The sequence below is a fragment of the Oxyura jamaicensis genome, chromosome 9 (assembly GCF_011077185.1).
Source record: "Oxyura jamaicensis isolate SHBP4307 breed ruddy duck chromosome 9, BPBGC_Ojam_1.0, whole genome shotgun sequence".
Taxonomy (NCBI): Eukaryota; Metazoa; Chordata; class Aves; order Anseriformes; family Anatidae; genus Oxyura; species Oxyura jamaicensis.
The window spans coordinates 3,410,864-3,431,849 of NC_048901.1; the positions used below are offsets into that span (position 1 = coordinate 3,410,864).

The window sequence follows — 20,986 nt, forward strand, 5'->3', positions numbered from 1 at the left end:
CAGCGGATGCAGAACTCGTGCAGCAAGCACCTGTCCCTGTGCCCAAAGCACTCGGACCCTGCTCGCACCCCCCGGGGCCCTGCCCTCACCACCTCAGTGCCGCAGCAGCCCCAGGGCCGCATTCTCTCCCCCTGCCTGAGACCGGCCCTCACCCAACAGAACCTGCCTAAAAACAGCTCTTTTTCCTTAGCTCCTTAGCCATTTTCCATATCCGTCCAGAAAGATAAAATGAAGAATGCTATTATATAAAGCAGATTTATTTAATTATTTATTTTTAAATGGGATAAAAAAAAAGTGTCTGCTTTTCATTATATTTTGATTAATGGTCACGGTTACTTTTTAGAGGTCAAAATGAGCCGCAATGCCAGAAGTGCTGAAGTGTCTATTGATCCGTGGTCTGCAGCCTGCTAATTCAGTTCTTACAAATGCCAAAAGCACCGTTTCACAGAGGCAAGTGATCGGAAATACGATCTCTTTTTAGATAAAAATAGAAGTGGTGTAACACTGAAAGGTACACGTTACTTGTCTGCGGATATGTGATTTAACATGTCTCCTCCTTAAAACACAAACTGTAGGCCTCAGCAGGTCTTAAGAGGAAATCTACGTTGGTCCTTGCTTTTACCACTTTTCCCAGTCTTTATACGATTTATAGATTATCAGTAAGGATTTTGTCTTATAAAAAAGGAAAACAAAACAAAACAACCAAAACCCTTGAAGCACACTTGAAAAGCAGTCCTTCACCTGTGACCCTACGTGTCAACCTACAGGAGGGCTCAGGCAAGGCCCAGGGCCTTGGGCACCAAGGGCCCTACCAGCCTTCTTCATTGTCCTGGCTTTTCCCTAATGTCCTCACAACCCTTTATCCTGTATTATTGTTAACATCAACTTGCCACCCATGTTCTATGCTTCTTGAGTATGAGTCCGTTAGAAAATAAGACTGGAACAGGCTCCGCAGGGATGCAGTCATGGCACCAAGGCCGTCAGTTTAAGAAGCGTTTGGACTGTGCACTTAGCCATATGATCTGAATTTCTGGGTAGACCTGTGTGGAGCCAGGATTTGGACTCAATGATCCTTATGGGCCCCTTCCAACTTGGGATGTTCTGTGATTCCAGGATTCTAGGGGAGCAGTAGAACATGGCTCAGATGTTCCAGATCAAAACCACTGTGACCAGCCCGTCACCATGTCCCTTGCAGAAATATGCCTAAGAGGAAAGGTTGGGCACGCAGCAATACACATGCATATCTACACTAAAATGCTAGCCAGCTAATACCTACACCGAAGTGCTAGATGTCTAGTGTAGTCTACACAGGATAGAGAGAGGTGGGGTCTTCCTGCGGACAAAAGCCATGTCTTTCATTCAGATGACACTAATATATTTAATATTATGCATAGGTAAAGGAAAAGATCATTAGTACTGAGAAACTGTAAAACAAACAAACAAAAAACACCAAAACAAGTGAGATAGTTCTTTTGCTTAGTCAAAATATTTTTATTTGGTTGTATTTAGCAGAAGGTTTCTTTCCCTCCTTTTTTTTTAATTGTTTTCTCATTAGTTCTGATTTCTTATGCTTCCAATCTTTCAGTACAATATATTAACACTTTGCACCTATTCAGCACTTTCCAGTTAAGGCTCTCAATTTATTTACAGACACAAGTTAAGTAATTCTCACAACAATCATTAACAATAGAGAAATAAAATGATCTGCATCTGCAGTGAGAAATAAACTTTTTTTCAAGTTTTTCTTTGATTTTCAATGTCCAGCTTGTATTACGCTGAGCTTGATATACGTCCCTGCAGTTCTGAGTGTTTAATGTTTTGGAAAGAAAGCCCAAGTATGAGCACTCGAAATCTAAAGCTATTTAGGGAAGTTTTTCTTTAGTAACTTGTTGAAGGCCACACGATAAGGGAGTAGCAGAATTCAAAACTGGGAGCAAGACACAACTGCCCGTTATCTGGAGTACCGTGTTCAGTTCTGGGACTCCCACCATAAGAAAGACATGGGCCTGTTCAAGTGGGTCCAGAGGTGGGCCACAAAAATGCAGAGGGCTGGAGCACCATTCCTACAAAGTCACAAAGATAGATTTAGGGTTGTTTAGCCCAGCTGAAGAGAAGATAAGGCTCCCAGGAGACCTTGCAGTGCCCTTCCAGTACTTAAAGGGGGCCTAAAGGAAAAACGGGGAGGGAGTCTTTATAGAGGAGTGTAGCAAAAAGACAAGGGTTAATGATTTTAAACTAGAAGAAAGCAAATTTTGATTAAGTATTAGGAAGAAATTACTACAAGGGTGGTGAGGCACTGGAACAGGTTGCCCAGAGAAATTATGGATAACCCATCTCTGGAAGTGTTCAAGGCCAGGCTGGATGGGGCTCTGAGCAACCTGCTCTCATGGAAGGTGTCCCTACCCATGGCAGGGGGCTTGGAACGAGATGATCTTTAAGGTCCCTTCCAACACAAACCATTGTATGATTCTGTGCTATACTATGAGACATGGCTCTTTGTAACTTACCTTTGACTTTAAGGCCACAATCCATTCCCTTCTCCTCATACATTATCCTCTAGTGAACATTTCTAGCAGGCTTCAATGTCAGTTACTTTCTGCATTTTAGTAAGTTTTACATGAGCATCTCCACAGTCATTAATTGTATACAGTATACAATGCCTTTGTGTGGCTGCGGTGAGCTTTAATTAAAAAAAAATCTTAACAAGCAACAGATATAGGTTTTATCTTTGAGTATTTAAATAAAATTCAGAGCTCATGGAAAAATCTATCAAGTGATTGTCTTATAGAAAACACCTCCATCCCCAAATCTTGTTTAAATGGAAGATTGAATATTAACTTGACATTAATACCTTCTTATCAATAGTGCATCTGCATAGAGATTCTTCATAAAAACCTGCAAATTCACAATTATACCTTGCAAACAGAAGTACTGTAACTGTTCAGGCTAACAATACTTTTAAAATATTCATTCAGTTCATATAGTAAATGGTATCTTCAAGTTACCTCCATCAGAAGATACTGACATGAAACACAGATGAAACCGTTTCATAGTTAGGTTAACACTGAAAATTCAAACAGACAAACATAATGCAAGTATTTTAACAGAAACAATATAAAATATCAGTGGCTTAAAAAAGATCTAAATGAGAAATCTTGGTTATTTCAATGAATTACTAGACCCTACATTTAATATGATAGATTTACAGAACTCTTCAGATGAATTAGGCTTCTTCTATAACACTAAATACTGGAATTCTGATAATTTGTGCAAGTATTAAAAATATTAACATCTTAAATGTTAACATTACAATTTTAAATAGCCTTGCAAGTGCAATGTTACAAATATTAAAAACAAATCAGAGCTACAATTTTACATAAGTTATATAAGTAAGTGAAAGTGCTTTTCAAGTATTTATGTTAATTTACAGTTGGATTCTCACGTTAAGTCAGTGCTCAGTGGTACAATTTAAATATCAGTCTTATTTCCATTTTGGATGCATGAATTTAAGTGGATGGAATAAAATAAATTTGAAGAAATGTTTGTGATACATATTGCAAAATGAAATACCATTTCTGATAAATATGTAAATGGAGTTTTAATGGAATATTAAAAAAAATGAATCACAGATTACCTCCTGGAGGTTGTGGGATAACCTGATAATGCCATGGGAGCTCCTTAACCATGCAGTAATTGTAAATCACATCAATTTCTTAAATTATGATATGTTAAATAGTTGTTCTTTAGTAGAGACAAAAAGCACATGATCATAATAAAGGCCCAATACTGTCAACTTCTGAGAACTTTAAAAGATCTCATGATCTGTGTCAAAAGCATGGATTCTAAAGAACATTTTCCTACACTTACAATTAGAACTTAGCTGATGTCACCCTGGAGAACACAGCTAGAGTCTATCCAGTGCATAGTTTAGCTCCCTTTCTGGATAGTCAAAATCCATTATTATTTCAGTGATACAAAACAAAAAAAAGAAGACTGCATTCCTGTTTCCCAGCCCAAGGAAGGGTGAGCTAAGTGGGGAAATACTTCTTTATTAGACAAGAAACCCAAACCAAAACAACCATAAATTAAGCAATATGCATTTAAAAGTGCACTGAAAATATTTCCTATCCCACCCTATCTCTCATAAGTGCCAGATTTTTATCTTAAATTATACCTACTTTGAACACTGAACATCTGTAAGCTGGTATAACAGCATTTTGTTTGTCTTGCGGTTTGAAAAGCACGTGACACAAGGCAGCATTAATGTCTTTCATTAAAGATCTGGCAGTGCCACAGATTTGGTTGCGAAGATGCAGCATAGAGATGACGCGGTTCTGGAGAAGACCCTGCAGACTGCCATTGCTAGCTTACTTCAACAAAGTGCTTTGTCATTTGCCAAAGACAAAAGTCAAACTGTTGCCCTACCTCACCACAGTGCTGCACTGGCAATTTAAAGTTTTCTTTCCAGATGCAGTTGGACTTTAATAAATTATAGCTCCTCAAAGTTAGGCAATTCTTTGTAATAAAAGCAGAGTTTCACGTTCCACCAGGAGAGGCCATTGTTTACACTGGTCGCTTCATGCAGACCTGACAACGACTGATGATGTTTTCTAGTTCTCCTGCTTTCAATGTCTGTGGCAGAGGTTTCCTAAAAGAAAACAAACATTACTTTTTTTTGTTAAAAAACAGGAAGAGCTGATGAAGCTTTGGATATGACAGTACTGACACCGACATTTAAATTCTTGGCTCGCTTAAGGTCTCTTTGTGCTACAGAATGACCGCAGACCTGACAAAGGAGGACATCTAATCTGACAGGAATTAGCAGGGGAGCCCCCGCAGTTAGGGACTTCTCAACCACCGGCAGCATGGATGCTGGAAACAGGGGTGGGACAGCTAAGAAAGTACGATTTACCTGAACATTCTTCGTGGATTTAGTGATGCCAACCAGAAACTGTAGGAGTTCGTGTAGTAGTTGCACGTGCCCCTGCCATGACACTCAATGAATGGGATGGCTCGAAATTCTTCCAAGCAAGATCCAGGAGATGCCAGCGCTTGGCCAGAAGCTTCTGAGCCAGCACTTGTATACTGTAACCACCAATACATTTTTTATGAGAACATGTACATCAGTATTTAGCAATCTGCTGGCAAAAAAAAATGTCTAAAACATACCATATTTTCTGTGTTGTTTCTTGAACAAAACAAAAATCAGCATGGATTGGTTTTAATCAGACTTACAATGAAGCACAGAAGCCTTACGAAGATTCAAGCACAGTTATGATATTTCTGAGTTCTTGCAACGGCCTTTTTCTGCTCTGTGAGAAGGCATGAAAATGTAACCTGTACAAAGACTAGAAGGTAGCTGGCTTCTGTCCATTTGAGGGCTTCAGTAACTGAATTCCAAGTATGGATACACCCTTATTCCCATCCTCAGTTCTCACTTTACAAGCACATTATGAAGTTTCTCCAGTCATATCTCATTATGGCATCAAAATTGCTGAGGCAGTCCTCTACAGAGAATGTACTGCATCAGTTTTGATTTTAGCCTTTAAAAGAATTTGGTCCTAAGAGCTGATTTGTAAAAGAACAGCTCGGTATAGCAGTGGGTTGTAAAAGAACAGCTGGGTATAGCAGTGGGTAGCATATTTTTGCCTATCTGTGGTCAGGACTGCTTTAATCACCTAGCTCCCCAAACCTGCGCTTCCTAGAGTTTAGTGTAATGCGTAAGAGTATGCAGTTATTTTTGACACAGCAGAATCCTGTGGTTTTCCTTTCATTTCCCCTTTTCCTTCTGCCACCTATTTTTGAGGACAGATCAGAATAGTTGTTCCTATTTTTTAACAGGCTGCCCAGGGAGGTAGTTGAGTCACCATCCCTGGAGGCATTCAAGACGTGGAGATGTGCTGTTTAGGGACATGGTTTAGTGGTAGATTGGTAGTGTTAGATTAATGGTTGGACTTGATCTTAGAGGTCTTTACCAATCTAAAAGATTCTCTGCATCTATGCTTTGACATTAAATAAGAGTTAATAGAATTATTGTCTAATTATAGGCAAAGAAGAAAAAAATAATAATCATTAATACACAAATGCACTAAAAGCAGATGAAAATGCCATTGAAAGTGAGAGGAGAGAAAATAAGTATTTCCAATATTTTTTATCCTTACCATAACAAAAGAAAAACCCTTCCAGAGAGATATCCAGCCTTCTGGACACGCAGGAACTACAGTTGTTTGGCTGTGAACTGCTATTACCATTGCAGGTCCTTCACAGACAATGCATCTGTAAGAAGCACACATGCATTCAGTGCAGAGTTGAGGCAAAACATGTAAGCAGACAAAAAAAACAAAACAAAAACATCTGCTGGGATACTAGTTACCTAATGGCAGGGCTTACTATAGATGTCACCACTTTCACACATTCTCTCTGTTTAATAAGGACTAAGTAAATTGAAGGTAACCTAAATACCTGCTTTGACGTCTCTACTAAACAAAAACTGGTGAAAGATGGGAATTAATCCCAGAACGTTTGACCCTCCTAATGCTGCCTTTACCAAAGCAACAAGATAAATTTTGCCTTCTTCATGTGTTCATTGCTTTTGTTGCTATGGTTTAGATCAAAGTTCTGTACCTTTATTTGCTAAAATTATTCTTCATTATTTCCAAAATGAAGAAACGATGAAGCTAGATTGCAATAATTTTGTACAGCAGGCTAGAAGGAAGAGTGCAAAGTTTGCCTTCCCATTTTGGATATTGCTCCTCTTTACTCTTGGTCTTTTGTACTTTTAGAGCTTTCCCTCTTAAGAGGCTTTTCATCCTTCTCAGCTAACTTAAAGCAACTAGAAAGGCCCACATTTTTTCAAGGGTGTTTCATAGCAGAGAACCTTTAGCCCCAAGTTACAATCTTCTTCATCAGCTACAGAAAATATATTATATGTAATTGGGAGCAGATTTTAATTTGTACTATTTATCCAAATATTGAAGCTGTTATGTCATTTTAGCCTGCCTCTACCATGTATGACAATAGTTTAAAAAAAATCTGTCGATCATTGCAATCAGTAATGTGTGCCCTTTTCTCTTGTCAGCTGTGCAGATTAAGCCTGTGGTAGTACCTTAACTTTTCTTAGGGTATCACTGAATATCTGACATATTCAGGTGAGAAAATAAAAAAAAATATATTAAAAGCAGTGCTTGTACTTACTGAGATGGGCAGGTCTTGGTCTAAGGTTTGCTGTTCAAAACAAATGCATGGTTGCAGGCCAGAATAACTAAAGTTCTTGTACTCTTACCTGCTTATATGGGGCTCTAGTGCTCTGCCAGAAATCGGTGCCATGTCTACTGGCATTGCTGTTGCAGTTGACAGCCAGTATGAATAGTCGTTGCGAGAAGCAAAGCTACAAACATCATTGGTGTTACAGAATAAGAATGGCATGGTGGTAAATCTCTGCAAGCAGCTACCAGCTGTTCCTAAAGGACACAAGAGGAAAATCTGTGACAAACGAGATTATACGCAGCACAGTAAACAGAAGAGACCCATGATGGGATCGTCTACTACAGTAAGAATTAAAAAAAGTTGATAACTATAAAGAGAGAAGCATCTATACAGTGAAATTATAGGAAAACAAAATACTTATGGCATATATAAATTTGTATTTAAAGTATTAGGGCTAAGAATTAAATTTGTTAAAAGTATTATCTTACTGAGTGATATTAGTCCTTGGCACAGTGGCAGGGAGTCAGCTACCTAAACGCAAGCTTCTAAAGCCATTTTTGACACCCTATGGCATCCAGTTTGGTCTCTAAAAATAGGATTCTCTCCCAGACCCTGTAATATTACTATCAACCCTACATGGATATTGTGGACATTTATGTTAGACATCTATCCATAAGTAACTGAATTCCTCCTGAAAAACATGTAGGGAGAGCACAAGGGAATGTAAGAGTGCAGGAAGAAAAGATGTCTTTCAAACCATGATTACTGAATTGTCTCAGAGCAGCAGACCGCTCTGTAGACTGATGGTTGAAACCAATCTTATCTCAGACACAATGCGAGTTTGTTTTCAGGAAAACAACTTGGATTATTGCACTCTACTGAAGGTGATATGAGTATTTTACTAATACAGTACCAAGGTCTTGTCCATGCGCTCGTTCGTTTCCTTGAACAAAAAGCAGCGAAAAGCCAACATAGATCTGTGATGTCCCTGGCGGACACGAAGGAATTTTTGTTGTTTGACTATGCCGGGTAAAGATAAAACCTCTTCTTGTTGGACCAGTGATGATAGTACCTGGTGATCCAGGTAACCCCTGTAGACCAGGAAAGCCAATCAGTCCAGGTTGTCCTGTGGAGGGGAAGAAAAACATGACTGCAAATATTGTCATTTTGTTTGAGTTCCTACTTTACTTAAATTTGGGGAACAACTTGAAAGTAAAGCAAAAATTTGAAACTTCAAAATGGGTAGTATTTGTTGCTAGACGTATTAATTCCTTCAGACCTAGCTCAGGTAGCTTTACTATTGCTCTCAATGATGCAATGTGAGATATTTCAAAGAATCACAGCCATTTTTATGAAAAAAAGTTATAAAGTAAAATCGTTTTATGGTGATTCACTAAAAATACTCAGTTGCATTTTGATGCCACGTAAAGACACACTGATACTTAGAGATTTGAATGAATTTTCAAGCGGATATGTGAATGTGATTAATAACAGAGGAGCACAGTCAAGGCACACTTCTGTAAATTATTATTTCAGTTGTGAAAACGCGTCTATTAAAAACTAGGCAACTGCTTGCACGTGTTGATAGCCCTAAAGCTGCTGCAAAAGTTACAGAATATCACTGTATACAAAAGGAAGGCTTTAAAGAATATGGGAATACAGCCTATCTATAGATTCAGTGGTAGCATTCAGCGATGCCTGCTTTCCTGTACCTCTTTCTCCTGGAAACCCCCGGTCTCCTTTTGGACCAGGCAGTCCTGGTTGACCTGGACGACCGAAGCTTCCTGGTAGACCTTTTACTCCTTTAGGTCCTAAAGTTGTAATCAAGAAAAACCAGATAATATAGCACTAGTTATTCTAGATATTAATAACTGCCAATCACTAAAGTTAAAATCCCTACATGAACGTAGCTGTGTTAGAATAAAAACTCCAGCACAAATTTTGTAAATTTTGAGACTGCCTGTAGTGTTACTGCCACCATATTTCACATCAGGAGGATGACAAGGAAATACTGAATGTATTGCAGAAGAATATTCTTACAAAGAACATTTACATAAGTCAAAGCAAATAGCTTTTTCTTTTAGCCTGTTGTATAATAAGAATATTAAAATAATAATAATGGGCCATAATAATCTTTGTCACAGTTCATAATTCCATAAATAACATAGCTCCTTTATAAAATAAAGAAAAAGTGTAAAAGAAAAGTATTGTTTTCAACAAAGTATTGTTGACAAGGCACCAATAGCTATATTTAAATGCTGAGAAGTATTTTTAAAAACATGTCAATTTTCAATGCAGAAGTAGGTTTGCCTACCAAACCAAAGTGTTCCATCAAGCAAGACACACAAACAAGTACAGAGATAAAAATATAAACCACCTTGTAGTCCAGGAAGCCCTTGAATTCCTTGATCTCCTGGTGTTCCTGGGACTCCCGGCAGTCCAGGAGGTCCCTTGCTTCCTGGGACAGAGAATATTCTCCCAGGGACTCCAGGTGGACCTAGCAGCAAAAATACAATGAAAAGCCAGATACTTTACATTAAAAACAAACAAGCAAAATAAAATAATAACAAAAAATAAAGGTAAGTTAGCTGTTGTTAGAATTAGAAGAGTTATAACAAGTTACCACGTTGGCCTTTTGGTCCCCTTGGCCCTTCTGCACCTTGTGGTCCAGGGGGTCCTTGATCACCCTTTTCTCCTAAAAAGGGAGATTGAAGACGTGTCTTTCTGGTTTGAAATGTCAAAACAATTGTCAGACGTTCAGGACTTTAAGTGTCTTGCGGTCAGTAGATTAATTTGAAATATGGGTGTGCACTTCTACATAGCTTTTGTTACTCTGTAGTTTATAGGCCAAGTGCAGTCAGTTTACAAGAATTTGTTTCGATGTTCATCTCCCTGTGGAGCAGTTCAACTCCCTTCAAACCCCATCAGATATGCTGATCACTGTTAGGAAGGTTGTAAAGTTTTTCAAATGTTTGAAATCTAATAAGCAATTCTTTTTACAGTGTAAAATATGGTTATTCTCATCCAGGTTATTCTCTTGACAGCTCTGCTGGAAATAAATAAATAAATAAATATAATTTTTATTAAGTCAGGAGATTTGACCATGTGAAGAAATGAGGGCTTTTGCTTAAGAAAATAGAATTGCTGTCTGTACAGTGATTTTTCAAATTAGAACCACAAATTTAAAGTACACAATTTGCATGGAACTCAAAGCACCGGGTTAAACTAGTAATGACAATTTTGTATCATTGTAAATTAGGTAACTGAAAATGAACATCCTGGAGCAATGCAAACCTATATCAGATTTAAATCACTAAAAGAAAGTTTAAGAAGGATTTTTAGCCAGCTAAAACTAACTAAAATCCACTAAATCCAACTAACCCTTAGGAGTATGAAATTTGTAAAGACAATAAATTTTACAAATTGTCTGCCGATAAGCTGGTGAATGAGATCATAATTGAGTCTATTCTTCTGGCAAGCAGATGACCCAGTGCTTTGTCTTCTAAATGCTCTTGAGTTCTATAACTAAGATGTTGCCAAAAATCACATCTTCTGGTAGTGGTGTGGCACTTCTAATTATCATACCATTACAACACAACATGTAAATTACTGTATTTGGCACATAGAATGTACGTAGTAAATATATGAATACCTTTTACACCTGGAAATCCAAGAAAACCAGGGTCCCCTCTAGCACCAGGATAACCTGGTCGACCTTCTATTCCCTGCAAATCATATAACATCAATAATAAACAAGAAGCAGCATAGGCACTCTATGAAGTATACTCCCTTTTTGTTCAGAATATTTAAAGCATTGTGTCCGCAGAATATGCTGCAACTAAAATCATTTGCTCCATTATGAGCATGTTAGATATAGTCATATTATTGTTAACATTGTTCTGTAATACAAAATGGCCAAGGAAACAACACATCAGAAAGACCCAATAATTTCTTTCTGTTACTTTTAAGTCTACAAAAACTGTATTTTTGTATCTGTTTTACTATCTTTCCCCTGTTATGGGGAAATTTATTTGTTTTCCTCTGGGTGTTATTTTCATGGCAAGACTTTAGTTAACAGTTGAGTGAGAAACAAGTAGCATTTCTTTCACTGACTTTTGGACCTGGAGGACCACTGTCGCCAGTTGGACCTGTTGGCCCTGGTATGCCATCTGCTCCTCTAACACCTTTGTTTCCTTTCATGCTGGGAGTGGGAAGACCAGGCAACCCTTGAAAACCAGGAGCACCTGTATAGAAACAGAATACCTAAAGATCACTGCCAACAGCATTTCACATACATACATCAATTATAAAACAGCAACAACAACAAAACCCACTAATTTTTCTGTAGACTATTAATTTGGTCTGAAAACAGAGCTGAGTTCTTGCAATCCTTAATAGCACTACATTTTTTAATATCCTTCCATTGCAGTTATGCTTGGAATAACACATGATATTTCACTTTAAGCTGGATTTCAGCTGTCCTACAGATTGCAGCAGAGGGCAGCAAAACTGGGTGAACTGAAAAAACTTACCATTATTTTAATTTACATCATACCGTACAGACCATCCTGCCGTTTGCAATGATAACATTGCATCAATTGGTAAAGGAACTACTCGTTCAATTATGAAGATGTCTGGGGAAGAAGCCCCTTCAGTTTTGAGTTTTAGACAGACTGAATTCAGCTTTCAGTTATCAGTATATCTTTTCAGATAAAGGAGTTATAACAACACACCTGGTCTTCCATCTGCACCAGCAAGGCCTCTATTCCCTTTTGGGCCGGTAATTGCCATGCCTGTTGCACCTTGAAATCCAGGTAACCCCATTAAGCCAGGAGGTCCAATGGGTCCTTGATCACCCTGATGACCTTTCACACCTGGTGGCCCAGGAAAACCAGGCAGCCCCATGTCCCCTTTGATTCCTGCAGAGTATAAGTAATATATTTGAGGAGAGCTGTCACGATGGTGAGATGCCGTGATAGCTTTTAGAAACAGGACTACACAGAGTGTGTGTCTACTCTAACACAAAGGTGGAATGCAGCCTTTGCTTTTAGTATGGCTAAATCCCCAAAGCCACCTTGCTACTCTAAAGCAAAATGGTTGTGAGAAGATGCGACTCACTGCAAGGAAGTGTACACACCACTTGTTTTAAAACTCCAGAGTTTGCTCATACAATGGAAGAAACTTGAAAGAAGGGTAGAAAGACCAGAGTTGGGGATATTGCTTGAAGCTACAGTCAAGAAATGCTAATTTGAACATCAGAACTGGCAAATCCTATTAAACTGAATTCCAGATAAAAGCATTAGTATGAGTACAGGAAAATAAGGCACTGTTCCAAATGGATTTTTTTAAGGTCAATCTTAAGAGCACAGGGCCTATATATGGAGGGAGAATTATTATTAATTTTTCTTTTTTAAGTAAAGCAGATCAATGGATTTGTGTCAGTACTGTAAGTACAATGTGAGAACTAAAATATGCAAAGAGTGCCCCCTGAAGTCAACTATTCGCCTTGTGACTGCATCAAGAAAAAAGAGGAAGTGAAGTAAATTAAAATGCACCATCATAGCTTTCCTACAGACTATGCTTGGTGTTCAGCAACATCATCTGTTTTCATGAAAACATACACTGTTAATCAAATATGTATTAAATATGTATTCAAAAGCTCTCGAATCTGTATATTGCCTTCTCAAAGCCCCAGAAGTTAGTTCCTTTATTTTCCTTTTACAATAGTCTTTCCTTTTACAATAGTCTTAACTTTGCAAGCAAGAATTCGTGGTATTTTAACATAGAATCCAAATGATTGATCATAAGCACAGAATCAGTCTTTATTTCCTCTGACACTAAGTGCCAATTTAAATAGCCAAAAGCAGGAGGTGTTTTAAAGATGCAATTTAATGATTCTGGTATTTAAAAACATGGCTTCTGCTTACTGAAAAGACAACTTACCTCTACGACCAGGAACACCTCGAAGGCCAGGGATACCTCTCCCTGGTGCCCCTACAAAATGTTAGGTCATATTATACTCAACAGTTCTGAATAATTGCTAGAAAACATCATAGTTATCTAACATTTCATACATATCTTCAAAATTTATTGAATCAAAACATAGGTTTTAGTTATATGTAATAGCAGTTATTGGTTATTTCCCATTGGTTCTATCCAGAAGTACAAATGATACTTTAAGTTTTTCTTTAAAGTGGGAACTCTTATTTACCAGTTGTATTTGAGGTACAACCTATAATAATAAGATTTGCCTTTTTTTTCCAGAGGGAAAAAGCAGAATAAAAATCTGTCTTTAAGTTAGTTACTAAGAAAAATAAAAGAAAACACATACATACCTATAATTTCAACAACGATTACTCAAAACTTAATATGGAAAAACTTATTAAATACTACAAATGCTTTTCCAATGTATTTTTTGTAAATACTAATATACAAAAACATTCTCATTGTAAAACATGAAAACATTTTCTGTCAGAATTCAGCAGAGGACTGTATGCATGGAGAGTGATGACATCAGGAGTGACATTTAAGTGAAAGATTTTACAACTCAAGGGCCAGGTCATGTAAATATTCAGTGTTCGTGTGAGTAAACACTGATTTGTTTCATCCTATTTCCACATAAGAGCTGAGACTTCTTTAAAAAGATTTTGGTTCTCTTAATTATTTTGAGATGGAACACATAAGAACCACACAATACTTATGCTCTCGCAGACATAAATATTTTAAGGGGAAATTAGGACAAATCATATGCATAATAGAGGAGTGACATACATTTGTGTTGTTAACAGCATGCACGATTTTGTAGAAAACAGTGAATTATGTACAATTTAAAAGCCTTCTACTTATTAGCACATCTTTGGCTCCAGAAAAGCTCCTTATTAATACTTCCCAAAAAATCCTTACCAGTTAAGCTAGGGAAAAAAAAGTAATTTTAAAACAGAATTAAAATATTTCACTGCTGTTACCTGGTTCTCCCTTTACTCCTGGGGGACCAGGCATACCATCCTGACCCTGACTGCCTCTTTCACCAACAAGTCCATTTTCTCCAGGGTATCCAACAGCACCTGTGAATTATAAAGGACCACAGTATAATTTCCATTTATATTATTTTATACAAAGAGAGAAGATATGAATCCCCCTTTTAAAGATTTTATTAGGGCAAGTGCAGCTACTTCAAGAATAGATGCAATTATCTTGGTAAATAAGCATTTGTAAAGAGCAGAATATAACTTTTATTGAGTCCACTGAACTTCAAGAAATTTAGCACTCCCACTATTTCCACAGGCATTAACTTCCTGTCTTTCAAAGACATTTTAGGACTCTGCCTTTGATTTAATCCGTGCTGGTAGCAATCTATACAGGTATGGTTCCTCTCCATAAAAATTCAACTTTCCTGTAAACAGGGAGTAGATTCTGATCTTTGCTAACTCCCTTGCTACTTCTGTGTAAGTTCACTAATCACAAACTACAAAACTGCAATGTAATTTAGACGAGGATCTGCATACGAGAACATTCAATACGCTTTTTATGATAATGACAATCACCACCATTAATGAAGTCTACACTGCATACCTTTGTTGCTGCATATTTACACACTCCTTATGCTTTTTTAAAATGGTTTAATCTTTTCTTTTGTTCCAACAAATGACTGAAACTCTGCCTTTCCCCTGTTTCAACTCTAATTTATTCTTCCTCCTTGTTTAGCTACATCTTAGTTTATTATTCTCTTCTGGGAGGTAAAACAAGCCATTCCTACGATATATGTGGATACTGCATCTTGAGAACTCTGAATTGAAAAAAAGAAGAGCAGTAAGTTCTGCAATAGTGAAACAAAATTAAAATCTCTTGCCTCAGCTGAACTGACAACATTGAAAAGAAAGCTGTTAAAGACCTTAGCTGGAACTGGAGAAGGTAAACAGAGCCTCCTACCAACATAAACAGAGACTGCAACTATAGCAGGGAAATTCTAAAAAGCTCAGAAGAATATCAACTGCCTCATCACAGAGAAAATAACAAGCCAGAGGGCAGTGATTTGGGAGAGATGCTATATACCATACCAGGAGGGCCTATAATGCCCTGTTGTCCTGGGCGACCCTGCAGTCCTTTAACACCGACATCTCCAGGACGTCCAGGTTGCCCTGTGAGAAGAAGGAATTTTGGGGAGGAAAACTGGCATTATCACTTGGAATTCAGTTCAGCCCTAGGCCCAGACACAGTCTGCTAACGCTGCTATTGTTTCTACTTCAGCCAGCTGGGACAGATCTCTAGCTAAAATAAGCCAGCCTGGCTGTGCTGACTACAAAGGAGCTGTTTACATTTACAACATTTTAATACAAATGTGCCACCCCACAGGCACACTGCATAGTTTATTGAGAAATTCTCTTCTTCTAGAAGCATGTCAGCATCTCAACACTCCTCCGAAGCAAAACATACCTGGGATTCCTGCAATTCCTGTTTCCCCTCTGATCCCATTTGGCCCTGGTACTCCTTTATGTCCTGGCTGACCTTGGGACCCTTTTTCTCCTTTGCTGCCCAGAAGTCCAGGAGCACCTGAATCTCCCTAAGAAAGAACAGTTGCACACAAACAGGTAAAGAATCACATTGCATTAAATACATTACATGTATATGAACAATAGAAAAACAGATAATTTTCATGTTTAAGTTTAATCATGGTTCGTTATGATTTTCAGATAAAAATCAAAGAAGCCTAATATGAAGTCTAATATAAAGTCTTCTCATAACACCACTGATCCTCTAGAGATATCTAATGAGCAATATCTATCTTTAATCTGTACGTACCAAGTTCCGTCTTAAAATATTTTCATAGACTTTTCTCCAATTTTATTCTAATAGCTCCTCTTTTGAACCAAAAATACATTCTTTACATAATACACAGCTATACAAAATAGGAAAACACACATTTTTCATTGAATTCCTACAAATTTGCACAACAGCAATCCCTTTTTGGATACGCAGCTAATAAATAAACTAACAGATAATTTGGACAAATTACAGGAGTTACAGTACAGTTTACATCCAGCAACATATTTTAAATTATCTCATATGTAAAGATTCACAGTTGTTCAACAACCAGGATATGTGGAATAAAATTTTCTAACTTACTTTTTATATTATATATTCTTAAGAAAAAGATGCTATTAATAGACTTTCAAAAACCAACAGAAAAATTTTAGATCCCACCACTTCATTACTAAGATATTTTTTCTGAAATTCTTGATGTACAAGTATTTCTACTATTGACCTTTTAGGTACAAATCATTGTTCTTAGCACATTAGTAGCTTTTACAGAAACAACACTATTTCCAAGACACTCCATTTTTACAAATAAGAAATTCTTGCATTGCAAGAAAAATGAAATACAATGAACTCAACGTGTTCTCCTAAATACTGATGTAGCAGGATTTCCGTATCTATCATCACTAAGATACCATCTACCGATCTCCTGCAAACTGCAACTCCTGCTTACACACTATTCTGTTTCTGTTGTCAAAGGCTCTGCTTATTGCTTAAAATGACAATGTTTCCACGGCCTTTATACCTTTGGACCAGGTTCTCCTGGGGGCCCAGGAGATGGGTGCCCAGGGTCTCCTTTTTCACCTGGAAAGCCACCATAGCCTGTTGGACCAGGGTCACCTGATGGTCCTGGAAAGCCTGGAGATCCTTTCTGTCCTTTTGAACCTGGAGAAACACAGATAGCAATAGCATTCTTAAAAGGATCATCATCAAATATTACATCTCATGCTTTGTTAACTACTGCTTGTATTTTCATACTCACTTTTTCCATCAGAGATAGAATAATTTTTGTGCACGCAGTGATTTTTACTCTAAACACATTCAGAATAGGTTCTTACATTTAGCAGTATATAAATTAACTATATGTAATTTGTTATCTGTAATTTCAATAGTCAAAGCTTACAAAAATAAAGACCCATGATCACTGGGCAGACATTTGGTTACAAAGTCAGATAGAGCCACTGCATGTCACCATATCCTAACTAATTAATGCATGAAATTGTTATTCGGAAAGTTACTATAAGCTATATACTGAGATGGCCATCTGCAATATATTAGTAATGTCATGCTCCAAAACTAGACAGAGGGAGAACTCCATTCTGCAATTCAAGCAGATGCCGGGGTGATGAGAAGTTTACAGGCACTGCAGAGAATAAACCCTAGTCTTAAGTATTGTGTAGTGTGCTTACAGAAACTGCTCAGATCTGTGTAAAGGCTCTACCAATTTGCAACATGACTTAAGAGAAAACAACCTGGAATTCCCATGTTCCCTTTGTTTCCTGGTGCACCTGGGAATCCTTGCCCTCCAGGAATCCCTGGAAGACCCATAAATCCTTTGGCACCTGCAAGATGAAGAAATGAGCGTCATCTTCACATGTCCAGTTTGGACATTGGCTGGCTGCCAGAGTTGTGATGAATACAGAATCCTCTCTCTCACACACTGCCATGGTACTTTTTGATTTTATAAATCAACAAACAGTGGAGCATAATTCTTCCTCTTACTCTACAAGCACATAGAATTATCATTACTGTTGTCAGGAAATCAAGTTAAAAAAACAAGTTAAAGTTTTAAGTTAAAAAACAAGTATGTATCAAAATATAGTATACAGAGAAGTAAAGATGTTTTAATTAATCTGAAAAAAACAGATTCATTTTCTAACTCAAGATCAGCATGTATTATTATGTATGTGGGCATGGTAATGGCAGAGCAAAACCTTGTGAAATAATAGCTTAGGTAGGTCTATAATTACACTGGTTCTTTTTAAGACTGCTTTTCACTGAAGACCTGTTAACTTCCAAAATATAAGCCAAATATGAAGGCTTTCAACAGGAAAATAGAATCAATCTTAAATACAAAAAGCTTCTGAAATATTTTTGTGCACACCGATGGTAAACTCAAAATTCCTACTGCTTCTTTATGATATTAGGAATCAAACTTATCTTAAATTTTATAAATACCAAGTTTTATTCATTGGCCTCATCAGCTTTTAGATTTTAAGGTTATTATTATTTTATATTATTTAAAGTTAATATTATTTTCTATGTATCACCTCACATAGTCATCCATATTTGGAGGGAAATAAAGAATCATTTAGTTCTAGCTAGTATGACTTTGAAATAGCAGCTTTTGAAATTGCTCCATTTCAGAATTCTCAGAGGAGCTTCAGAGTTAATATAGAAAATACAGTGCTGCTGCTAGAGCTAAGTTTACGTGCTAGCCCTGAGGTAATACTATCCTTTCTCTCCACTCTGTGATACAGTAATTTTCAATATAGATACTCCATACCTGGAATACCAGGTATTCCTTCAGATCCAACAAGACCTGGGGGACCTTGTACACCTACATCTCCTTTTTCTCCTCTTAGACCCATTCTTCCTTGGACTCCTAAAACAATTTCATTAAAAGAACACAAACACACAGAACAGCATTTTAGAAGATAAGTTTATATAAAAAATTAACATAACTCTTAAAACTAATGAAGCCAAGTGGAGCACAGGACTTTTACTTTGCAATAAACACAAGCAAGACACAAGCTCATGGTTCATGAGTTCTGCATTTCCTATATGGAGACAAAAAGAAATTTCTGAAACCTACCACACAAAATGTCTACACAAAAAGCCAGATAGCATTAATTAAATAAGTACAACTCATATACAGAGAGTCTATATTAATATGACACACAAAATAATAATTCTGACAGTCAAATATTTCTAAGCAGACTTCATTTCTTTGAAATCCAGCATCCAGTTGGTAAGCACAACCATTTCTGTGCTCATGGACTACTAAATCTATAATAATTTAGCTTGGAAAAGGCCTCTAAATTATCAATTTTAACTTAGCACTGCCAAGTCCACCATTAAACCATGCCTCTGAGCACCGCATCCACACGTCTTCTGAATACCTCCAGGGATGGTGACTTAACTACTTTCCTGGGCAACTTGTTCCAATGCCTCGCAGCTCTTTCAGTGAAGAGAATTTTTCCTAATATCCAACCTAAACCTCTCCTGGCACAACTTGAGGCCATTTCCTCTTGTCCTATTGCTTGGTGCCTGGGAGAAGAGATTGATCCCAACCTCATTACAACCTCCTTTGAGGTAGCTATAGGAAGTGATAAGGTCTCCCCTGAGCCTCCTATTCTTTAGGCTGAATAACCCCAGTTCCAATCTGTACAAAGCTGGCCAGAGCTGTGAGGTGCAGTAGGGAAGGTGGGTGAAGTGTGTAGAAACATGATTATATAGGATGCATACATATATAAACTTATTACCAGTGACACTTTATTAGTAATTTGACATTACAATGAGAGGATTTTTAAGGAATATGGACTTGTTAAAATGGAAATAAATATTCAGTGTAACATCCAACTATCTCATAAAAGGCATTTATGGTGTTTGGCGTAAGTTCTTTCAAAGCCACAGGAATACTTTAAGTAGTTAAGCCAGTTTCTTACATTTGTTAGAGCCCAATGGAACTACCACACAGATAACTCTACCTGGTTTTGAATGACATAAAAATGAGTATGTACCTTTGGGGCCTTGTTCTCCTTTATTTCCAGTGCCAACCAAGGTCTCAGATGGTCCAGGAAAACCTTTATCACCTGGTTCACCTTTTGCTCCATGAAACCCCTTCCTTCCTTTTAGTCCTGGGAAGCCAAAAGAACCTGCAAGAAAATACAACATTTTCTGAAGTAGTGTGTCTAGGTGATAGCACGTAAGGGAAGCAATTAAACTCTATCTCTAAGCTCAACAACATATGTAAATACACATGCCAAATCAACAACTTAAACCAGCTTCTTAATTACTCAAAACATCAATAAACATTTATGACCACAGATTATTATGAGAAATAGTTAAGGTATCTTGGCATTAATATAAATATAATCTTATAGCTGTTAAACAGTATATATGTTGAACATGAATGAAACAAACAACAACAACAAAAACACAAAAAAAAACAGGGCAAAAAGCTCTCTTCTTTATTTAGGAAATCTCCAACCATTTTCACACATACCTGTGAAATGGAAAAGGTGGCAATTCAATACTGCTAAAAGAAAATGTCATTCAGCCTGTAGACTGCACAGGTACAGAAGTCAAATATTTACCAAAGCGCAAAGAAGTTCTGGTCATCAATTGACCACCACATACTCAGGAGTGATTACATACATCAAGACTGATCACAAGTCGTCTTTAGCATGACAGTTCCTGTATTCTTAAGGAATAACAAAAACAGATACTATGGTCACCTACCTCTGACTCCCGGGTTGCCTGGACTTCCAATCATGCCTGGAGGTCCGGGAATTCCTAATGGGCCCATTATACCTGGCTCTCCCCTACGGCCTGTGGAAAGGAAGCAATAGGAACTTAATCAGTGAAACATCAGAAAGGCATGCATGTACCTGTCAGATAGTTAATCGATTCTTTTAACATTTTCTCCATTTCTATAACATATCATAGAAGCAAGTTTTCCAGCTTTTAACTACATGAACAGCACTTACATACAGATTAATGTGGGTAGTTTGAGGGGTTACTGACAGCTGCAACAGCTTCAATCAATGAATGAAACAATTGAGAGTGATTAATGTATCTGAGATAGCCACACTAGGCTGGGAGATCCATATCCATCACAAGATGTACGGGAAAGACATTCCTTTCTGGCCCAGGAGCTGGAGGCCAGCTGGGACATGACAGCTCATCTCAAACGGCATTAGAAGCCTAGCTTTGGTCACCTTCATCATTAGTTTTTCAGGTT

The 20,986-nt window shown here is 37.5% G+C and overlaps 1 protein-coding gene across 2 annotated transcripts in view; it reads right to left on the reverse strand.

Moving 5' to 3' along the window:
* Window positions 1–2,661: 2,661 nt before the first annotated feature.
* The window catches only part of COL4A3 (collagen type IV alpha 3 chain), a 61,202-nt gene continuing 42,877 nt past the window's right edge, over window positions 2,662–20,986 (reverse strand). Inside the window, exons 33-53 of one of the 2 annotated variants that reach the window (XR_004753250.1) lie at window positions 20,485–20,574; window positions 19,764–19,898; window positions 18,527–18,625; window positions 17,493–17,582; window positions 16,766–16,905; window positions 15,640–15,766; window positions 15,264–15,344; window positions 14,172–14,270; window positions 13,150–13,200; window positions 11,940–12,125; window positions 11,320–11,450; window positions 10,859–10,931; window positions 9,830–9,901; window positions 9,584–9,703; window positions 8,919–9,017; window positions 8,120–8,332; window positions 7,283–7,460; window positions 6,162–6,276; window positions 4,913–5,085; window positions 4,426–4,648; window positions 2,662–3,064 (exon numbers count right to left, since the gene is read on the reverse strand). Coding sequence is in view for 1 of the 2 variants with exons in the window: in XM_035334688.1 (XP_035190579.1) it covers window positions 4,564–4,648; window positions 4,913–5,085; window positions 6,162–6,276; window positions 7,283–7,460; window positions 8,120–8,332; window positions 8,919–9,017; window positions 9,584–9,703; window positions 9,830–9,901; window positions 10,859–10,931; window positions 11,320–11,450; window positions 11,940–12,125; window positions 13,150–13,200; window positions 14,172–14,270; window positions 15,264–15,344; window positions 15,640–15,766; window positions 16,766–16,905; window positions 17,493–17,582; window positions 18,527–18,625; window positions 19,764–19,898; window positions 20,485–20,574 (2,357 nt within the window). In the remaining variant the exon portion in view is untranslated. Of the gene's footprint in view, window positions 4,649–4,912; window positions 5,086–6,161; window positions 6,277–7,282; window positions 7,461–8,119; window positions 8,333–8,918; window positions 9,018–9,583; window positions 9,704–9,829; window positions 9,902–10,858; window positions 10,932–11,319; window positions 11,451–11,939; window positions 12,126–13,149; window positions 13,201–14,171; window positions 14,271–15,263; window positions 15,345–15,639; window positions 15,767–16,765; window positions 16,906–17,492; window positions 17,583–18,526; window positions 18,626–19,763; window positions 19,899–20,484; window positions 20,575–20,986 lie in introns of both variants that reach the window. The other variant, XM_035334688.1, reaches the window with a different exon arrangement.